Source organism: Cervus canadensis, chromosome 29 (genome assembly GCF_019320065.1).
Source record: "Cervus canadensis isolate Bull #8, Minnesota chromosome 29, ASM1932006v1, whole genome shotgun sequence".
NCBI classification, from domain to species: domain Eukaryota; kingdom Metazoa; phylum Chordata; class Mammalia; order Artiodactyla; family Cervidae; genus Cervus; species Cervus canadensis.
Window position 1 is genome coordinate 26,972,571 of NC_057414.1, and position 22,439 is coordinate 26,995,009.

Sequence of the window (22,439 nt, forward strand, 5' to 3'; positions counted from 1 at the left end):
AACTTAAACATATTTCCTTTAAGAAACAGGTTCAGTAATTTTAAAAAATTGAGAATCTCAATATCTTAATGTTCTTGAAACAGTATGTTTTCTCATTTAGAGGAATTTCTAATTTTAATTCATTAAAAAAAAACCTCATTTTGAAGAAGCATTTACTTGAAGTTCTGCATTTCCTTCAGGTTCAGCTTCAGTTTCCTTGTTAATAAAATTACATTTACTACATTATAAAGACAAAACGAAAAAGCAGATCTATTGGAACATGACGTCCTGGGGTGAACCTGGCCATGTGAATTTTGAAAAAAATACACGTGGTGTTGAAGCACTAATTTATTTTTTTTAATTATTTTTTTAATCAGTAATTTAATATGCTTTCGGTAAGTTTGGTCTGTTGCATTCATATACTGTAACCGCCAAAGAGAACTGAGTACACTGGCACTAGATTTAAACAGTTGCCAGATGCTCCCATTTTCTTCTGTGTGGTTCTTGTTCACTGAGGTCTCTAGGGAGAGGAAGTGCGTGTCTGAGAGGTGATGGAACTGGTTGCTGAAACTTCGCCCCTTTCCCTGCCCTCAGCAACGTTTCTTTGGGTATGAGGCGTAAGAGAGGCCAGTTAGGACAGTTTTCACTGGCAGGTAACTTACAAAGGGATAGCAGAGCACCGCCAGGCTGCAAGCTGGTTCCGGGAAGAAGCCTGTCTATAACTTGGGAGGACCGCCTCTGCCTTCCTGGGGGACGCAGCCCGCGCGTAGACTCTTCCACCGAAACCCCACGACCCCCTTAGCCTAGGTATGCCCATTCACGAATCAGGGGCTTAAGAGAAATGCCTCGTGGTATTTGCAGGTCTCTCGTCCATCGCAGTTTACCAGAGCAAGGTCAAATGATTCTCCAGCGAACTGTCAGACAAGATCCTGTACAAGATGTAACAGTCTGGATTGTGAAGCGCCTGAGTTTTCATTGAGAATTAGTAAAACAAACAAACAAAAAAATTCTTCTCACCTCTCCTTTAACCTTATATTAAGTAACGTCAATTTCTACCTTTAAAAAAACAAGACTCTCTGAAACGGAATCGGATGATCTCAGTTCAGCTTTGGGGGATCTGTAGTTTCGGCCTGTGCCTTTGCGTCGTTACCCCTTCTTGTCACGTGACTGGGCTAAACGCACCGCCCTTTCCGCCCGCGACTCCTTCGCGGTCCGCAGACCGACACGTCACTGCTCGGCCCTCAACCAAACTGCTCCGAGCGTGTTCTTTCCGCGCGCTGGCTCTCAAGAGCCGGCCTATCACGGCTGGGCAGTTGGACGAAGTCCCGCCTTCCAGCTACTAAGTGATATCTGTATTGTCCAGTTAAAACGTAGGAGCGCGGCTGCGTTCACGCCTCCAAGTCTGACAGACAGCTCCAGAACCCTATCGCTCTCTTCAAGGGTCAGATTGTACCTGAACTAGCCAATGGGGAGCAGTCCGGGAGGCGGACCCGGCGCTGCCAGGGTTGGGTGCACTGTTGAACAGATGGCAGAGGGAGGCGAGCGGATTCCAGAGGAACGCCGGTCAGGTGAGAAGGCCTTGGGATGTAACTTGAGGATTAGCGGCAGGTGCAGTCCAAGGCGTTGGTGGGACTGAGCGAAGCGCAGGAGGTGCGGCTTTAATGGCGGCGGCCGTGGGCGCAGGCAGAGTCTGGGGCCTTGCAGAGGAGGGGGCGTGGGACGTGGTGTGGGGGGAATGGAAGGATGTGAGGGTCTGGGATGGGTCCTGCACTTAGGCCAGGTGGGCGTGGGAAAGATGGGGCTCTGGCACCGACTAGTCCTGGAGGGGGTGGCGCTTAGGATCCTTAGGTGGTGGGGTGCCCCACGCTCGGTGGTGCCGGAGGTGTTGAGTTCTGGGAAGATGGGAGACGGAGGGAGGGACCTGCTGTAGTGGGCAGAAGTGGGGGAGGGAGGGACAGGCGTGAGAAAGTGTGTGGGCAATTGGGAACTAGAACCAGGGTGAGACAAGACGCCGCACTTTGCAGGCACAGTTGAAGTGGAGGACAGATGCCCAGTGTTTTAAGAAAAGTGTCTTTGCCGTTAAGCGATGTGCGAACACGACCAGTGAGCACAGTATGGAAACTCCCTTGAGATCCTGGTGTAAATTACCAGCTTCTTTACTCAGTTTTCAAGGAAAGGTTCTAGTGCTCTCATTTCATCCGCTTAGTCTTCTAGGCATGTGGCTCCTATCAGCTCAGTAGTGGTAAGTCTTCCTGTTTCAGGCGTTGGAGAAAACAAGTTCAGTCTTGAGGGATGTAACTGGGTTATGGACTTCCTAGAGTTAGCTGTTTATTTTTGATCGCACGGTATGGTTTTCCGTTGGGACTGTAATTAAAAATAAATGTACAACTGCTCCTCTGGGACAGTTAATTATGGAAGAAGATGCTTGAGTCCTTACTGTTGGAGCTAGGAATGTATGATTCTTCATGCCCTCCACCTAGTCCAGTGTTATTTTTTTCCCTCCTTTCCTCTAGTAATAGTTGGAAAAAGATCTGGAAGGATCCAGGTTCCTTTTATTAGTTTTTTTCCTCAGTCTTTAGTGTTGCATATTCTTTATCACTTAGCCCTTGACCAGCTTATGATTTAAGAAGGCAGTGCTGTTTTAAACAGAAATAGCTAAGCTCCTACTGAGTGCTGATAAAATATTGTCCATCAAGTGATCACCTTTCTGAATGGTCTGGAGACTACTTCCTTCCTTCAACATTTTATTTTAATCTAATACCTCCCTCACCACACACAGCCCAATCTTTTTTTTTTTTTTGGCCTTAGTAGGAAAATTTTATTTTCTTTACCCTCCAGATTGTTATCTGGTTCTATGAGCTGTCTCTCGATCAATGGCTTAAATCAGCAATGTCAGTTACAGGATGCTTTGAGACAGCTGATGGGAAGTGGGTGTAGATTTGAGCAGTAGTTAAAGTGTGATATAAGAGATGGGAAGTGCAGTGATCTACCTGTGTGCCTCTCACTCCCCTCCTGAGTGCATGACTACTTGTATCAGTGATTAGTCATGCGCTCTAGTTGACCCTGCAACCCCACTGGGATTTGGAACAGAAAGAAGCTTATAGCCAGAAAGTTTGGAGCTGAAATTCAGGGCTGTAAACAGTGCCGATTCAGTCATGACTTCTGTTTCTCAGCCTTCTTCTTTCACTTCTGTGCTCATTCCCTGCTTTCTTTCATACATTCCTGCCTTTTCTTGAATGCTGTGTTTCTCCATTTAATCATTCTTTTCTCTGTTTTCAGTCTTTGCTGTTTTCTCTCTTTGCCTGTCTTTGCCTCTCTCGTTTTCCATGTGTTTCTCCTTTACTCCTGTCGTGCTACACGATTGCCAGTTCTGCTCCTTGGTGGCTGCAAAGACTGAGAAACAGAATGATGGTGATAGAGTCTCATCATTCCTTTTCATCCTTGACTGACAGCTCTGACAGGCCGACTTCCTTGTCTGTTGGTCGTAATTCAGGCTCAGCTTGGGTCTTAGTCCTGACCCTCTCCTGTGTGTTCACTTCTTCCTCTCTCTGTGGTTCTCTCCCACCGTAAAATATGAAAGTGAATTAGCTAAATCGAAGGTGTTTAATATCTCATGGTCTTGGCTTTCCAGTTTTAGCTATTTGACTGTCATCTGTTGCCGCCCATTGATGTGAAGATGACCAAGCTGGGATTTTTGCGGTTGTCCTATGAGAAGCAGGACACACTTCTGAAGCTTCTCATTCTGTCGATGGCTGCTGTGTTATGTGAGTGTGCATATGGACCTCTCTTTCTTCAGGATATGGAAGGGAGAAAATTTTGGAAAAAAAAATTAGTAATGGCTTTCTTAAATGCTTTGCTTTTTTCCCAGCAGATTGTAATGTGTTCTTTTTTTTACTGTTCTCAACCAGTAGAATTTTGTGAAATCAAAAGAAACAAGGATTGTAGAAGTTTGGACTAGTGATCATCTGGGAAAGAATGGGAAGTGTGCTGTGTTAATTTTGGTTTTTCTTAGAACTGAAAGTGGTACCAGAGACCCTGGGATACTGAATTTTGTAAAAGATATTTGTCTTCTGTAGTTGCCTGCCTCAGTATTTCTGAAAGTCTTTCCAGCACTTATTCTGTTTTCTTAGGTTTTTCTTGCTCTTCATGAGTCAGAAGTAGTCTAGATTCCCTTATCTCTTAGTTCACTCCAAAGGTAAGGTTGTGGGAAGGGGAGGTCAACGTATGTAGAAGATAACTATGTATATTAGGTGCAACACTAGTAGGTGAATGTGTTGTTATAGGCCTTGATAATAAGTAGTTAAATGTGTCCTACTTGAGTGGAAATGTGGGTATTATTGTCATGGGAAAATGAACTTCCTTGTTTCTTGTGTGTGGGAGGGATGGATAAATATTTTATTCAGTCATTATTTTGTATTTCCTGTGACTTCTGTGCTGGATAATACTATTGGCTGTGCAACATTACTATCTACTATTGTTTTTCATGGTATATTGCCATTAAAATATTAATTCTCTGTTTTATGCAGCGTTCTCCACTCGTCTCTTTGCTGTCTTGAGATTTGAAAGTGTCATCCATGAATTTGACCCGTGAGTACCTTTGCTTGGTCTGTATTTCCTTCAAGAAGCATTCAGGTTAATGGGTTTCAGATTCAAATTCCAGGGAACTCTTGGTGATGGGGATGTACTTTCTATGCATTTCTACAATGGTCCCCTTTTTGAAACATTTCCAGTGGAATTTGAGACCACGTGAGTCTCTCAAACTTATAAAAAATGAGAGAGGCCTTGCTGGTGTGCCTCCCTATTGCTTAAGACCTGGCTAAGCTGAGAGAAGTCTGACTTCTCAGCTGGGTCAACAGTTAATGGTACAGCCTAAGGGAAAGGGAACTGGGCCTGGTGTGTGTGTGTGAGGTTCAAGAGAAAAATCAGAGGTCGTGAACTTGAGATCCATGATGACTTTTTTTCTGTTTAACAATTTGTATGGTGTAAGTTGGGTCTGTAAGTTAAGTTCTAAGACATTGAGCAAAATTTAAAGTTGTGAGTTTGATTAAGGATTTTATTAGCTAAAAAGAGGCATAGGTGAAAGACATTTACTGAGCTTCATTCTGTTCCAAGAGCTGTTGTACAGATTATCTATAAATCCTCACAGTAACCCTATGAGATGGAGGTATTAGTGTCCCCTTTTTACAAATTAACTGAGGCTGGCAGATGCCATTCAAGGTCACATGTATAGTAAGTGTTACATATATGGTAAATGTTACAGGTATAGTGAATGTTACATATATAGTAAATGGAGGAGCCAAGATTTGAATTGAGGTTTGTCTCTGTTTCTAGACACTGGAGTAACTTGTATTACTGAAAGTTAAGGCTTCGTTTAAAATTTAGAGAGCCAGAATCATAGATTCTTGATGCATCATTGAGATCATAAAAATAGAATATTAGGTTTATGGAACAATTGATTCAAGTTTAATACCCACATGTGTTTGCAAGTTTATCATATTGTTTTGTGTAGATATTTGAAAGCACTTTGGAGGCATACAATTATCAATTTTTTTCCCTCAGGAATGAGATAACTTATATTCTTTTGGTTCTTGATCACCAGTATGTTAGGGCTTTTTCTCACACCCTCTAGATGAGTGAACATTGAGTTGAGATGGTCAGGGAAAGCAAGAGTATCTGCTCTGTAGTCATAGAGACAGAAGGGATGATACAGATCGTGTGATTTGACACTTCCTTTTGCAGAGCAGGAAACTGATGCCCAGAGTGTGACCCCAGGCCTGACCTTTTCCCACTATCTTGCACTTCCTCTGTCTCTCTGCCTCTCCTACTGTTAGGTGAAGGACATGATTCTGACACTGGTGACTGCCTGCTACCCCCATCCTTTCTGTCTCCCTGACAGTTAACAAAATATCACTCATCAGAATAAATGGAAGGATAGAGATTTATGCCATCTGCTACTTTACTCACTTCAGCTGCTAAAATTTGACTGACCAAGGAGGAAATAGGGTTAGAGGGGTGGGCGGGAAAGATGGTTAGTCATGATCATCTTTAGTCATTAAACAGTTCTTTTCACTTTACTTATTTGTTTATATATATATTTATTATATGTAATAAATTTGTTAATATATATGTAATATATATAAATAAATTATATATATGATAAATTTTATATATATACATTGTATGTTATTTGTCTTTCTTTTTTACTTCTTTTTAAATGAGAAATTTAAGGGGCTTCATAGCTTGAGCGTAAAGAACTGTGTCTTTCTGTGTATAACTCTAAGCATTTTGTATCAAATACTTTTTATGTAATTTTTATGCTACCATGTAGGTGGCATTCAGAACTATTTTATTTATTTATTTTTTTCTTCAGAACTATTTTAAATAACAACATGAGTAGATCTTATTACAAATTTAAATACTCATTAAGAGGTTTGTGTTATGAAGTAGACTAAAAAATGTTCATCCTGCGTCTGGTGTTACACCCACATCTTTAGAGATGCTCCTCACTTGAAGTTACCCATGTGTCCTCGCATGTGTTATGGAAATGTTCTTTTGTGTGTTGCTGTCACTTGAAAAGAGTCAAATCTATTGGTGCCCACATCTCAGCTGTCCTGTCTTTTGAGTGCTTGAATCTTCTGACTGGGGCTGATGCCTACTACGTGCCAGCCTGGTGAAGTGTCTTAGCCTCCAGTTGCATTTCCTTATGAGAGAAGCAGTGCGTTAACTGAGACAAACATGGAGCTGCAAATGAGGAGGCTTGTGGTAATGTGAAGTGATTTTCCTGCTTCAAATACTTTTGGGTACCAAACTGACTTTGATTGGAGTAATGATAAGTTCCTCAGTGGTGTAACCTGAGGAGCCAAATTCACTGCACATTGGGGTAAATACTTGGGTTTGGGGAGGAGCAGACACAGTTCTTCCCTGTCTTGCTACAGGTACTTTAATTATCGCACCACCCGGTTCCTGGCTGAGGAGGGATTTTATAAATTCCATAACTGGTTTGATGACCGGGCCTGGTACCCTTTGGGACGAATCATTGGAGGAACAATTTACCCAGGTGAGGGGAACAGGATTTTTTTTTCCTCACAGCAGTAACTTATTTGTATATTATGGAACAGTGTTTTATTTCTAGTATCTTTGTTTAGTGACACTTGTAATTTCATTCTGATTACAGATTCCTAAAAGTAGATCCTATATAGAAGGGAGAATGTATATGAGAGAGTGGGGATGGGTAGCTTTTCATAAATTTTGGACTTCTGATTGAATCTACAGGATGGAAATTTATAGGCCTCCAGCAGCTGCTTTGTTAATATTTCTGGTGGGTTGTTGAGCCCCGTGTTATCACCTTATTGATAACTTGGATTTTCCCTTTCTCTTTCCCTTAAGTTCTTTGTCTTAGGAGGATAACCTATTGACCTTTCTTCTTCCTGTTGCAGGCTTAATGATCACCTCTGCTGCAATCTACCATGTCCTCCATTTTTTCCACATCACCATCGACATTCGGAATGTCTGTGTGTTCCTGGCCCCTCTCTTCTCTTCCTTCACCACCATCGTCACGTACCACCTTACCAAAGAGCTCAAGGTGAAGGATTTGGGGTGACAGGAGACTTGGGAATGGATGTTGTTGAACGTCTCTAGTAGATGCTAAAGGGTGGGGGACTGAGAGCTTAAGAAGGGCAGGGAGCTAGGGGCTAAAGACAGCTTTCAATGAGCCAAATTGCTAGTTTCATCCCAGTTCCTCCCTAGAGTATGTGGTGTCTTATCATTAACAACTGTTTGTACATATAAGGGAATGTTTGCTGTATATGGAAAAAGAGTTTTTGTGTTAGTTTATTCATCACAGGACTGCCTTTTTTTTTTTTTTTGCTGTCTTTATTTTTGGCTGCACTGGGTCTTCGTTGCTTTGTGCAGATAGCGAGAGGGGGCTGCTCGTTTGTGGTGGCATCTCTTAATGCAGAGCCTGGGCTCTAGGCACATGGACTTCAGTAGTTGCGGCTCGACTGCCCTAGAACACAGGCTCTATGATGGCAGCGCACAGGCTTACTTGCCCTGCAGCCTGTGAATGTTCCTGGACCAGGGATCTAACCTGTGTCCGCTGCATTGGCAGGTGGATTCTTATCCACCAGGCTACCAAGGAAGTCCTGGAAAAAAAATATTTAAAGTGAGATGTAGATTTTGAATCTAGTATCCCTTGCAATCTAAGGGAGAGAAAAAATAGCTACAAGATATGTTCAAAAACAGTTAGTTCTTCCTATTGGAAATGGACACTTAGCTTAACAATTATTTGTTGATTTTTTAAAAAACATTTATTTAAAAATTCTGAAACCACTTGCCTCTTATAATTAGAGTCTGTGATATGGTCTTGCCTTCCCCAGGTTTCTGCCTTGCTGACCCTGGCCCCTGGGATGTTATTCTTTGTGGCTGTGGTGTCAGGGATATACCTGAGAGGTGCTAAACCAGTTGGAGGGCTTGGGAAACTTGAGTTTAGTTTGAAAGCTCTTTCATCCTTCTCCTTGCTGCCCTGTTCCAGATTTGACTCTTATCAACAGTCAGGTCTTTCCTCTTTTGGTGTGTGGGTTATATTTTGTTTTTCCTCTTTCCCAAGATCACAGATTGACTTGGAATATTCCAGCTCTGTTATCTAAGCTGGCATCTTTAGTCCACTGCAGATTATCACCTCTGTTTGTTGACTTTTTAGCTCAAATACTTATGTCTTCTTTTGTCCATGCTTGCATAGCTTTTAGGTATGTGACTGGAGTTCCTGTGGTGTGCAGATATTGTTGGGGGGGACTCAAATCTGGGGGTACTCCAACCCAGCTGCCCATTCTGGGGCAGCATCTCACTGATTTCATGATTTGTCTGTTCTTAGTGCATGTGTACTCAGTTTCAGACTTAGTAACATGGCAGGGAGGGAATTGGTGGTGAAGTGTGTAACTCTCTTGTGCTGCAAGCATTCCTAGCATCACATCTCCCTTGCAAAGTGTTGGACTATTCTCTGGGCCCCATAGAAACAGATTGGACTAGTGGATCCTCTCCTCTCCCCGGATGTATTGGTGTTGACTTCCTATTACCCCTCTTGTCTTACAGGATGCAGGAGCCGGCCTTCTTGCTGCTGCCATGATTGCCGTGGTTCCTGGCTATATCTCCCGGTCTGTGGCTGGCTCCTATGATAATGAAGGTGAGACTTAAAGTTTACCTTATTATCTGGCAGAGCTTTGTGAAGGGCAGTAGAATCTGGGTTCAGATCTGCTATTTAGCAATAGCAAAAATGGTGTCTGGGTGAGAAGATTAGAAGTGGGCAGGAAGGGACCTCAGACTCTTAAGTTTATATTCTTTCTCTATCATTTTCTCTAGAAAGGTAGCTGGTAATTTTCCTTAAATAAGGCCTCTGGCTCATCTCTGTATTCCTAAAAGTAGAGTTAGGTTTTAGGGTTGGATGGATTTTTGTTATTGTTTATTCACTGAGTGGTGTCTGATTCTTTTGTGATCTTAATTACTGTAGCCCACCAAGCTCCAGGGTTGAATGATACTATTGTTTTAACACTGTCATCATTTGCTTTATTTTAGATGAAAGGAATGGATATTCTTAAAAAACCGTAATGACTTTTATTGACTTATTTCCAAATCACTCTGTATTTATTGAATGTTATTGGTAAAACAGTGTTAGGTATTACAGAAATAGTTAATGAATAAGAGTATTGGCTTATAGTTAAGGAATTTCAGAGGCAGATAATGAACAAAATAATTTAGCCCATAATCTATTAATGCAGGTTAATGCAGACCTATAAAAATAAATACTGACGAGCAGATAGTATTGTATGCCATGAGAGAAGAATGAACAGAGTATTTTGGGAACGCAGTGAGAGAAGAGATTCAGATTTGGGGATCAGGGAAGGCTTTTTGGAAGTAGTTGTGTTTGAGCTGGGCCCTGAAGTTGGAACTTCATCAGGCAAATATTAAAGAGAGAGGCAGTTAGGGCATAAAGACCAGCTTATGGTAAGATGTGGAGGCAGGGTGGTGCTTAATAGTTTGGGATATCATTAGGACTCAAATAGCAGGGAGTGCAGTGTCTGAAAAGAACAGCAGCGATAATGACAGAACACCGAGTGCTTGCTGCGTGCTAGATTCTGTTGCAGGTGGTTTACATGCAGAGGTTAAATTCGTCTTTACGGCATGTGTGTGAAGTAGACACTATTATGGACTCTTTTTTTTTTTTACCAGAAACTTAAGACAAAGAGATGTAGAGTAATTACACTGTTAATGGGTTGTAGGTCTGAGATATGCAGGTAGTTTGTTGCAGATCAGTATTTATTACCCTAGTGTGGCCTTCTGTTGAATTTTGTGTTCTTTCTGCAGGGATTGCCATCTTTTGCATGCTGCTCACCTACTACATGTGGATCAAAGCAGTCAAGACTGGTTCCATCTACTGGGCAGCGAAGTGTGCCCTTGCTTACTTCTACATGGTAACTCTTCACTTCCTTCTTCCAGGAGTCTCTCTATGTCTGCATACCTGTTGGGATCAACTGATGTAAATTGGAAGTAGCTCTTGGGGTTTGAGACCATGGAGCAGAGGACAGAAGCCTTTATTGTCTCTTGTGTCCATACAAAGCCTAACCCAAGGCAGGCAGATGATAAGATAGAGGAAATTTTTTTTAATTTTTAGAGGTCTCCAGATACTGTATTTCTTATGGATACATGTTGGTTGGCCAGCTCTCTTTTCTGATATGTTTCCCTTAATTTTTTCCTTTCCTAACATATTATTTTTTCTGTTCAATCTTTCATAAACCCTGAGACTTCTTCCCTTCACTGTTTCTGCTTGCCCACATTTCGCATGTATCCCCAAATCCTCCATGTGACCTTATAGTAGGTCACATCCAGATTAATGCCGAGGGTTAGGGGCCTTTCGTTTTGTGATCTCAAGGATAGGAGCCATAGAGAACAAAGGACTGAGTTACAGTAATGGGTTTAATTTGATTTTCCTGTTTAAAGGAGTCAGTTACCTAAAATGTTTAAACCAGTTGGCGTTAATAAAGTTTTTGGTTACCATAAGTAGATGTTCTTTAAAAAGGTCACAGGTGACAAGGAGGAGTCCTGAGAGGAGCTGTCCTTTCTCATCCTGTCCTAGGTCTCTTCCTGGGGAGGTTACGTGTTCTTGATCAACTTGATCCCTCTTCATGTGCTAGTGCTGATGCTCACAGGACGTTTCTCCCACCGGATCTACGTGGCGTACTGTACTGTCTACTGCCTGGGCACCATTCTTTCCATGCAGATCTCCTTTGTGGGTTTCCAGGTGAGCCCTAGACTGTGTGGGGTCTTTAGTTTCTTCTACCTTTTCCCTAAGCATCTCCAACTAAATTGACTTATCTTGGATTCTGGTGAGGATGTTAAAACTTACAGGTCTGACCTTGGACTGCTTGTATTAACTGAAACAACAGAATCATTGGTCAATAAAGTCTGCCTCCTGAGTGTGTTAATATTTGTTCATGCAGTCTAATTGCTCTTAATTTAGCTTAAGTTTGGGGAGAAGCAGGGATATTTTGGTAGAACTGAGTTGATGTGAGTGATCACAGTGATCTTTTTCAGTCCTTTTTAATGTGAATGATCCCATTCAGTAGTAATGGCCCCTGAACTTCTTATTGGGGCCAAGTGATTAAGTCCTTTAGGAAGCAGTACATAGACCTTTTAACCACATTACTCCATAGGGTTAAGAGACAGCTATTAAATCAGAGGAATGATGTGATATGTGTGATTTTTCATGTAATATTCTTATGAAAGTGGAACCCTTATTCAGCTCAGCAAGTATTTTCTTTGCTCATCCCCTACAATGTGCAGTTTGCTAATAACTGGGAAATGTAAAAAGTAAAGATGTGATCCTGGTCCTTAAGGAAGTCTTGCTGGGAAAGACACCCGTACAGCTCTCTGGTGTAGTGGTCCTAGAAATGTAGTCCTGGATCAGCAGGCTCAGCAGCATCAGGGAATTCATTAGAAATGCAAATTCTGGATTTGAATCTACTGAGTTTCAGAAGCTCTGGTGGTGGGGCTCAGCTGTCTGTGTCTAAACACCCCCTCTTCACTCTACCATGACTATGCTGCCTGGTGGAGTTTGAGAACCGTTTGTCTTAAGTTACAGGAGAGATCTAAGGTGTGTGGAATGTAGAGGAGAGCGATGTATTTCAGCTTGGCAGAGTAGGAGGCAATGGTATTTGCTTGGGCCCTTGAATGATGGGAATTTCAATGAATGCAAATTTTGGGAAAATGAGAAAATTACAAACAAGGCTCAAGAAATAGCCTGAGCAAAGGCCAGACATGTGATATTGATAGAGTATGGTACACTTTGGATTCCAGGTATTCTGTGGAAATGTGGCAGGTGAATTAGACCCTCTCCTTGATTGGCCCTAATTCCTTGGTAGCCTCAGAACTCACTGGACTCTTTGGTCTGAACTTGGTCTGGATGATTCAGGTCAAGGCTGGACCCATTGTTTTCCTGACTTTCTCACACATCTGCTTTCACCTACAGCCCGTCCTCTCATCGGAGCACATGGCAGCCTTTGGGGTCTTTGGTCTCTGCCAGATTCACGCCTTTGTGGATTATCTGCGCAGCAAGTTGAATCCACAGCAATTTGAAGTTCTTTTCCGAAGTGTCATCTCCCTGGTGGGCTTTGTCCTTCTCACCATTGGAGCTCTCCTCATGCTGACAGGTAGGAAAGGCTTTTAGTATTAAGTGTAAATGGGTATGAACATAGCATAAACTCCAAAAACATGGGTTATTTCCTGACCACAGGAAAATGCATTCTTTTTCTCCCATTTCTCTTGATTTCATGCATATTAAATCCATATTACACACTCAATCCATTTGTCAGCCAGTATTTGGATTCAGCATAGAAAGAAGATCTTATTCGATCAGTATTTAATCTCAGAAGATTCACACTTGGTAACAGAACTATATTTACCATGCTTATCTTTCTCTTTTTTTCTTTTGTCCTTTTCTTGCCTAATGGTATATTGGTAGGTTGGGAGAAATCCTAACATTGTCTGCCCTACAACGTGACTTCATCTAATCCTATATGACAGAACTATGTTTAGTTTGGTTAGCATGGCACATTTTCCTCACGTAGATGTCGCAGAGTCTGATTTGATTTTGCCCAGGACTCTGTATTGTCTAATTCAGAGCAACACTGAAGGATGGCTTGACTTAGTTTATAGCATAGGCCTTGGTTTGACCAGATTTAGTTTAACCCTTCCAGGAAGCGTTTCCACCTCCTTCTCTGAGTTTACTTACAGCCTGGCTTTATTCTGCTGACTGTGCTGACATAAGTACTCTCACATTTGAGAGAAAGGAATCAGTGAAATTCTCAAGGTATTTGTGACATTTAGACAAAAACTTAGTCCTCCTTTGTGTCAGAGAATCTTATTATGGAAAGTTATGATTAGTTAGGATCAGATGTTATTTTGTTTCAAAAGTAATTATGAAATATTTGTTGCCTCTTTACTGCCAGGAAAAATATCTCCCTGGACGGGGCGTTTCTACTCCCTGTTGGATCCTTCTTACGCTAAGAACAACATCCCCATCATTGCCTCTGTGTCTGAGCATCAGCCTACGACCTGGTCCTCATACTATTTTGACCTACAGCTTCTTGTCTTCATGTTCCCAGGTCTGTCTGCCTTGTTCTGAAGTGGTCTTCTTTGTAAGAATCATTTGATTCAAAATAAGTAAAATACCCCCATCCTTATATTTTTATTGTTTTCGTTTTTTGCCTGTGTATTTATGTGGTACAGAAGATGGCTTAAACACATTTTTCTAATATTTGAAGCAGAATGGAAATCAGAAGTTGAACAATTGCAGATACTGGCAAACTCAGAGTCTCATAGTTTTTTGTTCAGTTGTATTATAAAATTCAACCCTAATTCAGATTTTTTTTAAAGTACTTCTAGTGTACCCAACCCGTCATCCCTGACTCCTTCCTGTTTATCTTCTTGATAGTATTGAATTTTGACAGTAGGCATAGCTGATTGTAAAGCCTCTTCATCTAACGTACCTTCTGGCCAGTTCAGATATAAGAATGTACCACTGATAGGGAGCTTTTTTTTTTTAATTGAAATAACTTTATATTTTTTTCTTACTATGAAAATAAGTTGTCTTTTATACAAATAGAGACAAATATTAAAGTTTCAGGAGTTCTCACCACATACCTGTCGCTCCTGTTAACACTTGGAATGTATATTCATCCAGTTGTTTACTGATTAAAAGTCAGATGATAGAGTTTTTCTCCTGACTCTAAATTTTTTAATCATAATTTATGTTATTTAGGATTATGTCAGTGAACTAGTGTTTAAGATACAGCATTTGTTAATTTTTTAAGTACAGAGGTATGTAAAGAAGGTGGCAAATGGTCCATAAACTTATGCAGCAATATTTTAATTGATGTGTTTTATTCTGTTTTATAAATATGCTATAGTTAACTACCTCCCTTATGTTGGACATTTAGGTGGTTTCAGATTTTGTGCTATTTTAGAGTGCCATAGTACCATCTTTACCTGTGTCTGATTGTTTTTCCAGCTCTTCACTTCTTTTTTCCCTTTATTTTTGTAGTTGGCCTCTATTACTGCTTTAGCAACCTGTCTGATGCCCGGATTTTCATCATCATGTATGGCGTGACCAGCATGTACTTCTCAGCTGTGATGGTGAGGAATGCCCTCAGTCCTGGTGAACCTTTCCGTCCTTGCCTCAGGGCTTTTCTTCTTCCCCCGGCCCGGGAGGGCTCAGTGGTGACAACGGTGCAGAGGCTTCCCTCTGAGGACTTGAGGGGCTGAGTGGGAACGCTGCTCGCGGTTGTTGGTCTCTCCCAGGAATGTACTGGGTGCTCACATTTTCTGATTGTGAGGCCCACCTTTCTTGGTTTCATACCCTTGTGTCAGGGAGAGGCCCTGGGCAGCTTCCTTCCTTCTCTTCCTGCAGTCTCAACAAGGGAGATAGTGTTTTTTTCTTAACGGCTTGGGTGCTGAGTGCCAGGTTGTTAAAAGAGAGGAGAAATTTTATATATTGCAGTTAAGACAGTGCTTCTCAGACTTTTTTTATTCCAAACCACAATTAAGAAATACTTTTTATAGCCTATCATTACTCAGGATGTACATACATACATACATGAAGAACTGGGAAAAAAAAAAACTTAAAAAAAACACATAACTTATACTATAGGTGTGTCAAGTATTTTCTCTCCTGTTTTGTTCTGTTCCATTGACAGACCATGTTTGTTGAAAACGCCTAAACAGATGTCATCATCTACTAATAGGTTGAAATCTGTAATTTGTAAAACACTGATCCGATTGTGATCTTGCTTCCTGTTTTTTTAGGTGCGTCTGATGCTGGTGTTGGCACCTGTTATGTGCATTCTTTCTGGCATTGGAGTCTCTCAGGTGCTGTCCACTTACATGAAGAATTTGGACATAAGTCGACCAGACAAGAAGAGCAAGAAACAGCAGGATTCTACTTACCCTATTAAGAATGAAGTGAGAAGCAACACAGAACAGGCTGGGGGAACTGTGTGTGTTGTGTGTGTGTGCACGTGCATGTACAAGCATCTGTGGGGTTTTTTTTGAGGGGGAGTAAAGTAGAGCACTGTCACTGGAGATCAGAATTAATTCATATAGCCTCTGACTTATTTTGGTTCATTTTTTCTAAATCATTGACTGTGTGTAAGAAGCTGTTCTGTGCTATGTAAATTTAATTTGGTTTACAACACAATTCTTCTTCCTTGTCTAGGTGGCAAGTGGCATGATACTGGTCATGGCTTTCTTTCTCATCACCTACACCTTTCATTCGACCTGGGTGACCAGTGAGGCCTACTCTTCTCCCTCCATTGTGCTGTCTGCTCGTGGTGGAGATGGCAGTAGGATCATTTTTGATGATTTTCGAGAAGCGTACTATTGGCTTCGTCACAATACTCCAGAGGTGAAAATTTGGGAGGTGTGGGATTGTGGGGTGGGAGGTGTGGGATTGGGGGTAGGAGGAAGGGAAAGACATTTGCTATTATAGTGAATCAAATAGCTTTTAGATGGTAGAAAGCTTGGAGAAATTGGAACTATAGAACCTGGTGTTGAATGGGCCTTAAAGGTCAACCTCAATTCAAGTCAGGATGTCTTCTGTAGCAGCCCTTCCTGGTTCAGGTTATCTGCACTCTGCTTGGACACTTGTATTGACTGCATGGTGATATTGTGAGGTAGGCCATTCCAATTATAAAAGAGAAAGGTTGACAGTAAGTAATGCATGTTTATTGTAGAAAAATCAGAAAATAGAAGTAAAAGACAAAGACAAATTTTCTATAAAGGATCACCTAATGATAACCACTTTTAATATTTTGGTTTATACCTTTGGAGCATCTGAAGTCATTTCCTTTCCAGTAGCTACTGAGATTGGCAATTGTGAGTTAGATTCTTTTTTTTTTTTCCAATTGTGAGTTAGATTCTTATAAGAATTTCTTTTTCTTTATTCGTCATATCCTGTGATTTATCCCCTCCCACCTCCTACCTCCTTTCTTTATAGGAGCTGATTTTTGTGATATTGTTTATGATCATTTCTTATGGTCATTTCTCTGATGACACCAAGTTGTTTATTTGGAAATATTACACAGCCCCCTATAGCTCCCACGCCATTATGTTTATTTTTATAAGATGATCTGGAATAAAAGTATTGGCAATGTTGGATTGTATGATTTGCATTGAGATTTCATTATGGTATACAAAGGTAGGACCAGGTGCCAAGATTTATTTTCTTGTTAGGCATATGTTATTCTGCAAAGAGTCGGACACAACTGAGTGGCTGAACTGAACTGAACTGATTCTGTAAAGAAATTAATTAGCTGTATGTTAATTCCTGTCAAATGCTGTTCCATTCCTAGTATTTGATTTTTGGAGTTGGTAAGACACTTGTAATGTCAATTTCTCATTCTTTTCAGGATGCGAAGGTCATGTCATGGTGGGATTATGGCTACCAGATCACAGCTATGGCTAATCGGACGATTTTAGTGGATAATAACACATGGAATAATACCCATATATCTCGAGTAGGGCAGGTAAGGTGAAGGGGTCATTTGAGTGTTTGATGCACAGGGTCTCATGGGAAATACTTCTCCGTGAGGGATCATATGGCCTGGAATTTTGCTCTGAGAAATGTGCATGTGTTTTTCCAGGCAATGGCATCCACAGAAGAAAAAGCCTATGAGATCATGAGGGAGCTTGATGTCAGCTACGTGCTGGTCATTTTTGGAGGCCTCACTGGGTATTCTTCAGATGGTAATGAATTTGATTATATTTCTAGCTACAAGGTTAAGAAAACTAGATGAATCGCCTACTTTTCTATCCTTTTGCTAATATTATCAACATATTTTCTTAGTTGATACATACTTGCAACTTGAGGTTTGGTTATTTTGATTTTTGTTTCAAACAAGTAGGAAGTAGATGTAAAGAATTCTCATGCAAGTATGAAAAGTGAAAGTGTTAGTCACTTCGGTCGTGGCCGGCTCCCTGTGACCCTATGGACTGTAGCCTGCCATGCTCCTCTGTCCGTGGGATTCTCCAGGCAAGAATACTGGAGTGGGTAGCCATTTCCTCTTCCAGGGGATCTTCCCAATCCAGGGATTGAACCGGGTCCCCTGCATTGCAGGCATATTCTTTACCATGAGCCTCCAGGGAAGCCCCATGTAAGTGTGGCATGCTATAATTGTCTGAAGACCTGGGAATAGTTCCACAAGCAGTGAACAATAAAGAACATAAGGCCTCTGAGAATGAGCTTAAGAATTAGCATTTTTTAGTGGGGTTAAGCCAGAGTCATCTCCCAACTTAAAATGTTTCTCATATATATATGTGTGTGTTTGTGTGTGTGTATATATACATATATATATGGCATATGTTAACCATGTTCCCTATAATTATTAGCAAATCCCAGGGTTAGAAGAATCATCCAAATACAGTTCTCTGCCTCAAAAAAAGCTTGAAAAACTTAAAGCAATACCTGTTTCAACTTTAAAAGGTTAAACACTTCTGAAAGTTTATAATAAAAATGGTAGTCCTCTGTTTCTAAACCACCTTATAATATCAGTTCCCAGGAAAATTATTCCTTCAGTTATTTCTTCTAGTACTTATATTCATATTTCTAAATAATATGTATATTCTACTCACGGATCGATCATTTTAGATACCCTTTATCAACTTCTTATATTAGATAAAGAATTTAGTTCTCTGTATTTCCCTCTCCCCCTTTCCATCTTGCATCTTCTCAGTAGAGTTAATGATCAGTTTTTGGTTAAATTCAGATAAAGCGTTTTCAAAATCTTGACTAAATAAGTACTATGTACTGCTGAGTCAACCTTTACACCGTGGTTAAACATTCTTATCTAGAATAACTTGTTTTCCTGCAGTTAATAATTACCTCTAATTTCTGTCTTAATTTTCTTTGACTGTATGGTTGTTTCTTAGAGATGTTCAAATTTTAGATTATATCTGGCTTCTGATATGGACAGACTTAACAGATTCACCTGCATAGAATGTATCAAGTGTCAGTATAAAGTAGTAAGACTAGTTTCTATGTGTGTCTTGTACAGGCAGAGGAGGAATGACTATAGCAGGGATGTGTTCCTGTGGACTTGCACTTTCACAAACAATTGCTTCAGCACTGTTTGGTTGTGTGTGACTCTAGGTGTTTTTCTTATTGATGATAATAATATATGCAAATAGTACAGAAAGTTTTTTGTGTATGTATGTTTGTGTGCTTATGTGTTTGTATGCATATGTATTTTTATATATGTGAATGTACACACATAGATGGTAGAAATAGATGGTTCCCTGGAATCTTTAGTATTCCATGAGACATATATATATCTGTCTACCACATTTTCTTATTAGGTCATCTGTTGATAGATTGAGGTTATTTCCATATCTTGGTTATTTTGAGTAATACTGCAGTGAATACTGATTTCTCTTGGGAATAGTGATTTCATTTCTTCTGGGTATATCCCAAGAAATGGGATTTCTGGATCACATGGTGGTTCTATTTTGAATTTTTTGAGGAACCTACCTACTGACTCCTATAGTGTCTGTACCAATTTACATTATGACCAGCAGTGCACAAGGATTCCCTTTATTTAGCATCTTCACCAGCATGACTGTTGTCTTTTTGATGAGAGTCATTCTAGCAGGTGTGTGGTGATGCCTCATTGTAGTTCTGATTGGCCTGCCTGCATGCTCAGTCGCTCAGTGGTGTCCGAGTCTTTGTGACCCCATTGACTGTAGGGCACGCCAGGCTTCCCTTGTCCTTCACTGTCTTCTGGAGTTTGCTCAAACTCATGTCCAGTAAGTTGGTGACACTATCCAACCATCTCATCCTCTTTCGCCCCCTTCTCCTCCTGCTCTTAATGTTTCCCGGCATCATGGTCTTTTCCAGTGAGTCAGCTCTTCACATTAGGTGGCCAAAGTATTGGAGTTTCAGCTTCAGCAGCAGTCATTCCTGATTTCCTTTAGGATGGACCGGTTTGATCTCCATACTGTCCAAGGGACTCTCAAGTCTTCTCTAGCATCCCAATTCAAAAGCTTCAATTCTTCAACACTTAGCCTTCTTTGTGGTACAACTCTTAACATCCTTACATGACTATTGGAAAAACCGTAGCTTTGACTATCCAAACCTTTGTCAGCAAAGTGATGTCTCTGCTTTTTAATACACTATCTAGGTTTGTCATAGCTTTCCAAGGAGCAAGCATCTTTTAATTTCATGGCTGCAGTCACCATGAACAGTGATTTTGGAGCTTAGGAGAATAAAATCTGTCACTGCTTCTACTTTTTTCCCATCTATTTGCCATGAAGTGATGGGACCAGATGCCATGATCTTAGTTTTTTGAATGCTGAGTTTTAAACCAGCTTTTTCACTCCTCTTTCACCCTCATCACAACGCTCATTAGTAGCTTTCTTATTTTTATAACTTTAGAGTTAAATGGTACTGTATGCCACTAGGAAAGTATTAGAAATAGTGAATTTTCATTATGTGATTTAGCTGTAGCTACCTTGGTGATAAAGCAGTTTTTTCTTTTTCTAGACATCAACAAATTTCTGTGGATGGTCCGGATTGGAGGCAGCACAGACACCGGGAAACACATCAAGGAGCACGATTATTATACTCCAACTGGGGAGTTCCGTGTGGACCGTGAGGGCTCGCCAGTGCTGCTCAACTGCCTAATGTACAAGATGTGTTACTACCGGTTTGGACAGGTTTACACAGAAGCCAGTAAGCGATTCCTGAGAGCCTTAATAGCAGCAGTAAGAAGAGTAGTAGCTAACACATACAGGAGATTTTTTATATTCCAGGCACTGCTCTGAATGCTTTATTTCTACTAATTCATGTAATCCTTACAGCAGTCCAAAAGGTTTAATATTATTCCCATTTTATATGTGATGAAATTGAGGTACAAATAGGTTCCTTAACTGCACAAGGTCCTATAACTAGTGCTGAGTTAGGTTAAACTCTGGCAGTCTGGCTCTAGAAAAGTCTGTGCTTTTGTTCATTACTTTTTATTACCTCTCAGTAAAAGGTGTTATACTGGAGAAAGGATTATGAACGGGAATAGAGTATGATAAAGGACTTTACATTTCTTCAGATAAATTGAAAGGAATGTGCTTAGGTTAAGTCTTTCCTTCTGACTCACAGTGTCTTGGTTCTGCATTTGGGACTGTTTTTGAAGTGGATGCAGGCTTGTGACATCTGGCAAGTTCTCTGTCCCATGGAAGGGTTACTAGTGTGTCCCAGAGGTCCTGGGTGGTAGTCCTCAGGAGTAGAGGTGCTTAGAGGTCAGGCCTCTGTCTCTTAGAAGAGATAACCTCTGTGGACTCCGCCAAGCACCATCTTGAGGAAGATGTGAGTTAGGATAGCACTCAATTTGCCCTTCCTGACTGATGTCCTTTTTTGTAGGCCCTACTCTACACAAACTGCATGCTAGGGAGTAACATTCCAGTGGTATGATTTACCACATGGACTTATTGTTTCCTTAGGAAATGAGCACTGTAGAAAGAAATTTGTCGTCTTTTTTTCTCCCTTTCTAGAGCGTCCGCTAGGCTATGACCGTGTCCGGAATGCTGAGATTGGGAATAAAGACTTTGAGCTTGATGTCCTAGAAGAAGCATACACCACAGAACATTGGTTGGTCAGGATATACAAGGTGAGCAGGTGTTACACTGTGAAAGCAGCTGTAGTGCTTAAAAATAGGCCACGTATTTGTAACATAGGGATATTTCTGTGTCTGAAAAACAGCCTGCTTGGAATTTTTCTTTTATTTTAGATTGTTCTTAGTAGACACCCCAGTCTGCTGTCATTCTGGCAGTGGTTGCAGTGATATTTTCCCAGCTGGGGTTAGGCTTGATCTGTTTTAGTGAGTATCAGGCTTGGGGGATGGGGGAGGTAGTAGGAGAGTGTGTGTTTGTTCGAACTATGTTTTCTTCTCTCCCACTGAAGAATTTATGGCATAGGAGTCACATCAGTTCAGTTCAGTCGCTCAATCGTGTCCATGGACCACAGCACGCCAGGCCTCCCTGTCCATCACCAACTCCTGGAGTCTACCCAGACTCATGTCCATTGAGTCGGTGATGCCATCCAACCACCTCATCCTCTGTCGTCCCCTTCTCCTCCCACCCTCAATCTTCCCCAGCATCCGGGTATTTTCAAATGAGTCAGCTCTTGGCATCAGGTGGCCAAAGTATTGGAGTTTCAGCTTCAGTATCAGTCCCTCCAATGAACAGTCAGGACTGATCTCGTTTAGGATGGACTAGTTGGATCTCCTTGCATCCCAAGGACTCTCAAGAGTCTTCTCCAACACCACAGTTCAAAAGCATCAATTCTTCAGCCCTCAGAGTCACATAGAAGTGTGTTATATCTCTTACATAAGAAAAGGTTGAGAACCTTTGCTATATTTGGAGGACAGATCATTTACACAGCTCCTTACAAGGTACCCTGAGAAGCTCAGCAGAGTAGCTAGTCTCACATCAGAGCCAAACCAGGGAGCAGAATCCAGTGTAACCCCTTCCTGTCTGGGTGAACCCAACTCAGTAGAGAAGCTCTCCCATGCTGACCTGATTGTAAACGTTAAACTGATACCTTTGTGTTGCAGGTGAAGGACCTGGATAACCGAGGCTTGTCAAGAACATAAATGTTACGTCTGGTTCTGATCTGCTTCGCACTGAGTGCGTCCCATTTAGGGCGCTGAAGACAGTTTTAAAAATATGCAGTTTATAAGAACAGAGCGTGATGAGATTAGAATTGTCCGGAGGTTTTGCCCTGGGCAGTGTGGGCTGGGCCAAATGGAATGATCTTTATAATTCTGAGCAGGTTACCAAATGAAATGTCATGGCTTTACTTTGGTCAATTAAAGGGGGGAATTTTTTTTTAAATGTGCCTTATTTGTTTTGACTTATAACTGATTTGAGGA

At 41.1% G+C, this 22,439-nt stretch overlaps 1 protein-coding gene across 2 annotated transcripts; it reads left to right on the forward strand.

Annotated features, from left to right (window-relative positions):
- Nucleotides 1-1,357: 1,357 nt before the first annotated feature.
- Nucleotides 1,358-22,226, forward strand: STT3A (STT3 oligosaccharyltransferase complex catalytic subunit A). 2 transcript variants are annotated; one of them, XM_043451606.1, is made up of 18 exons: nt 1,358-1,547; nt 3,611-3,743; nt 4,506-4,566; nt 6,915-7,036; nt 7,416-7,561; nt 9,067-9,157; nt 10,336-10,442; nt 11,105-11,269; nt 12,497-12,677; nt 13,476-13,631; nt 14,570-14,661; nt 15,331-15,486; nt 15,740-15,928; nt 16,932-17,048; nt 17,166-17,268; nt 20,060-20,248; nt 21,061-21,176; nt 22,122-22,226. In XM_043451606.1, exons 2-18 carry the CDS (start codon nt 3,656-3,658, stop codon nt 22,158-22,160), a joined length of 2,118 nt encoding a protein of 705 aa, XP_043307541.1. In that variant the 5' UTR covers nt 1,358-1,547; nt 3,611-3,655; the 3' UTR covers nt 22,161-22,226. The 2 variants fall into 2 exon arrangements, with proteins under 2 accessions (XP_043307541.1, XP_043307542.1); XM_043451607.1 differs by having other exon boundaries at nt 1,512-1,629.
- Nucleotides 22,227-22,439: the final 213 nt, after the last annotated feature.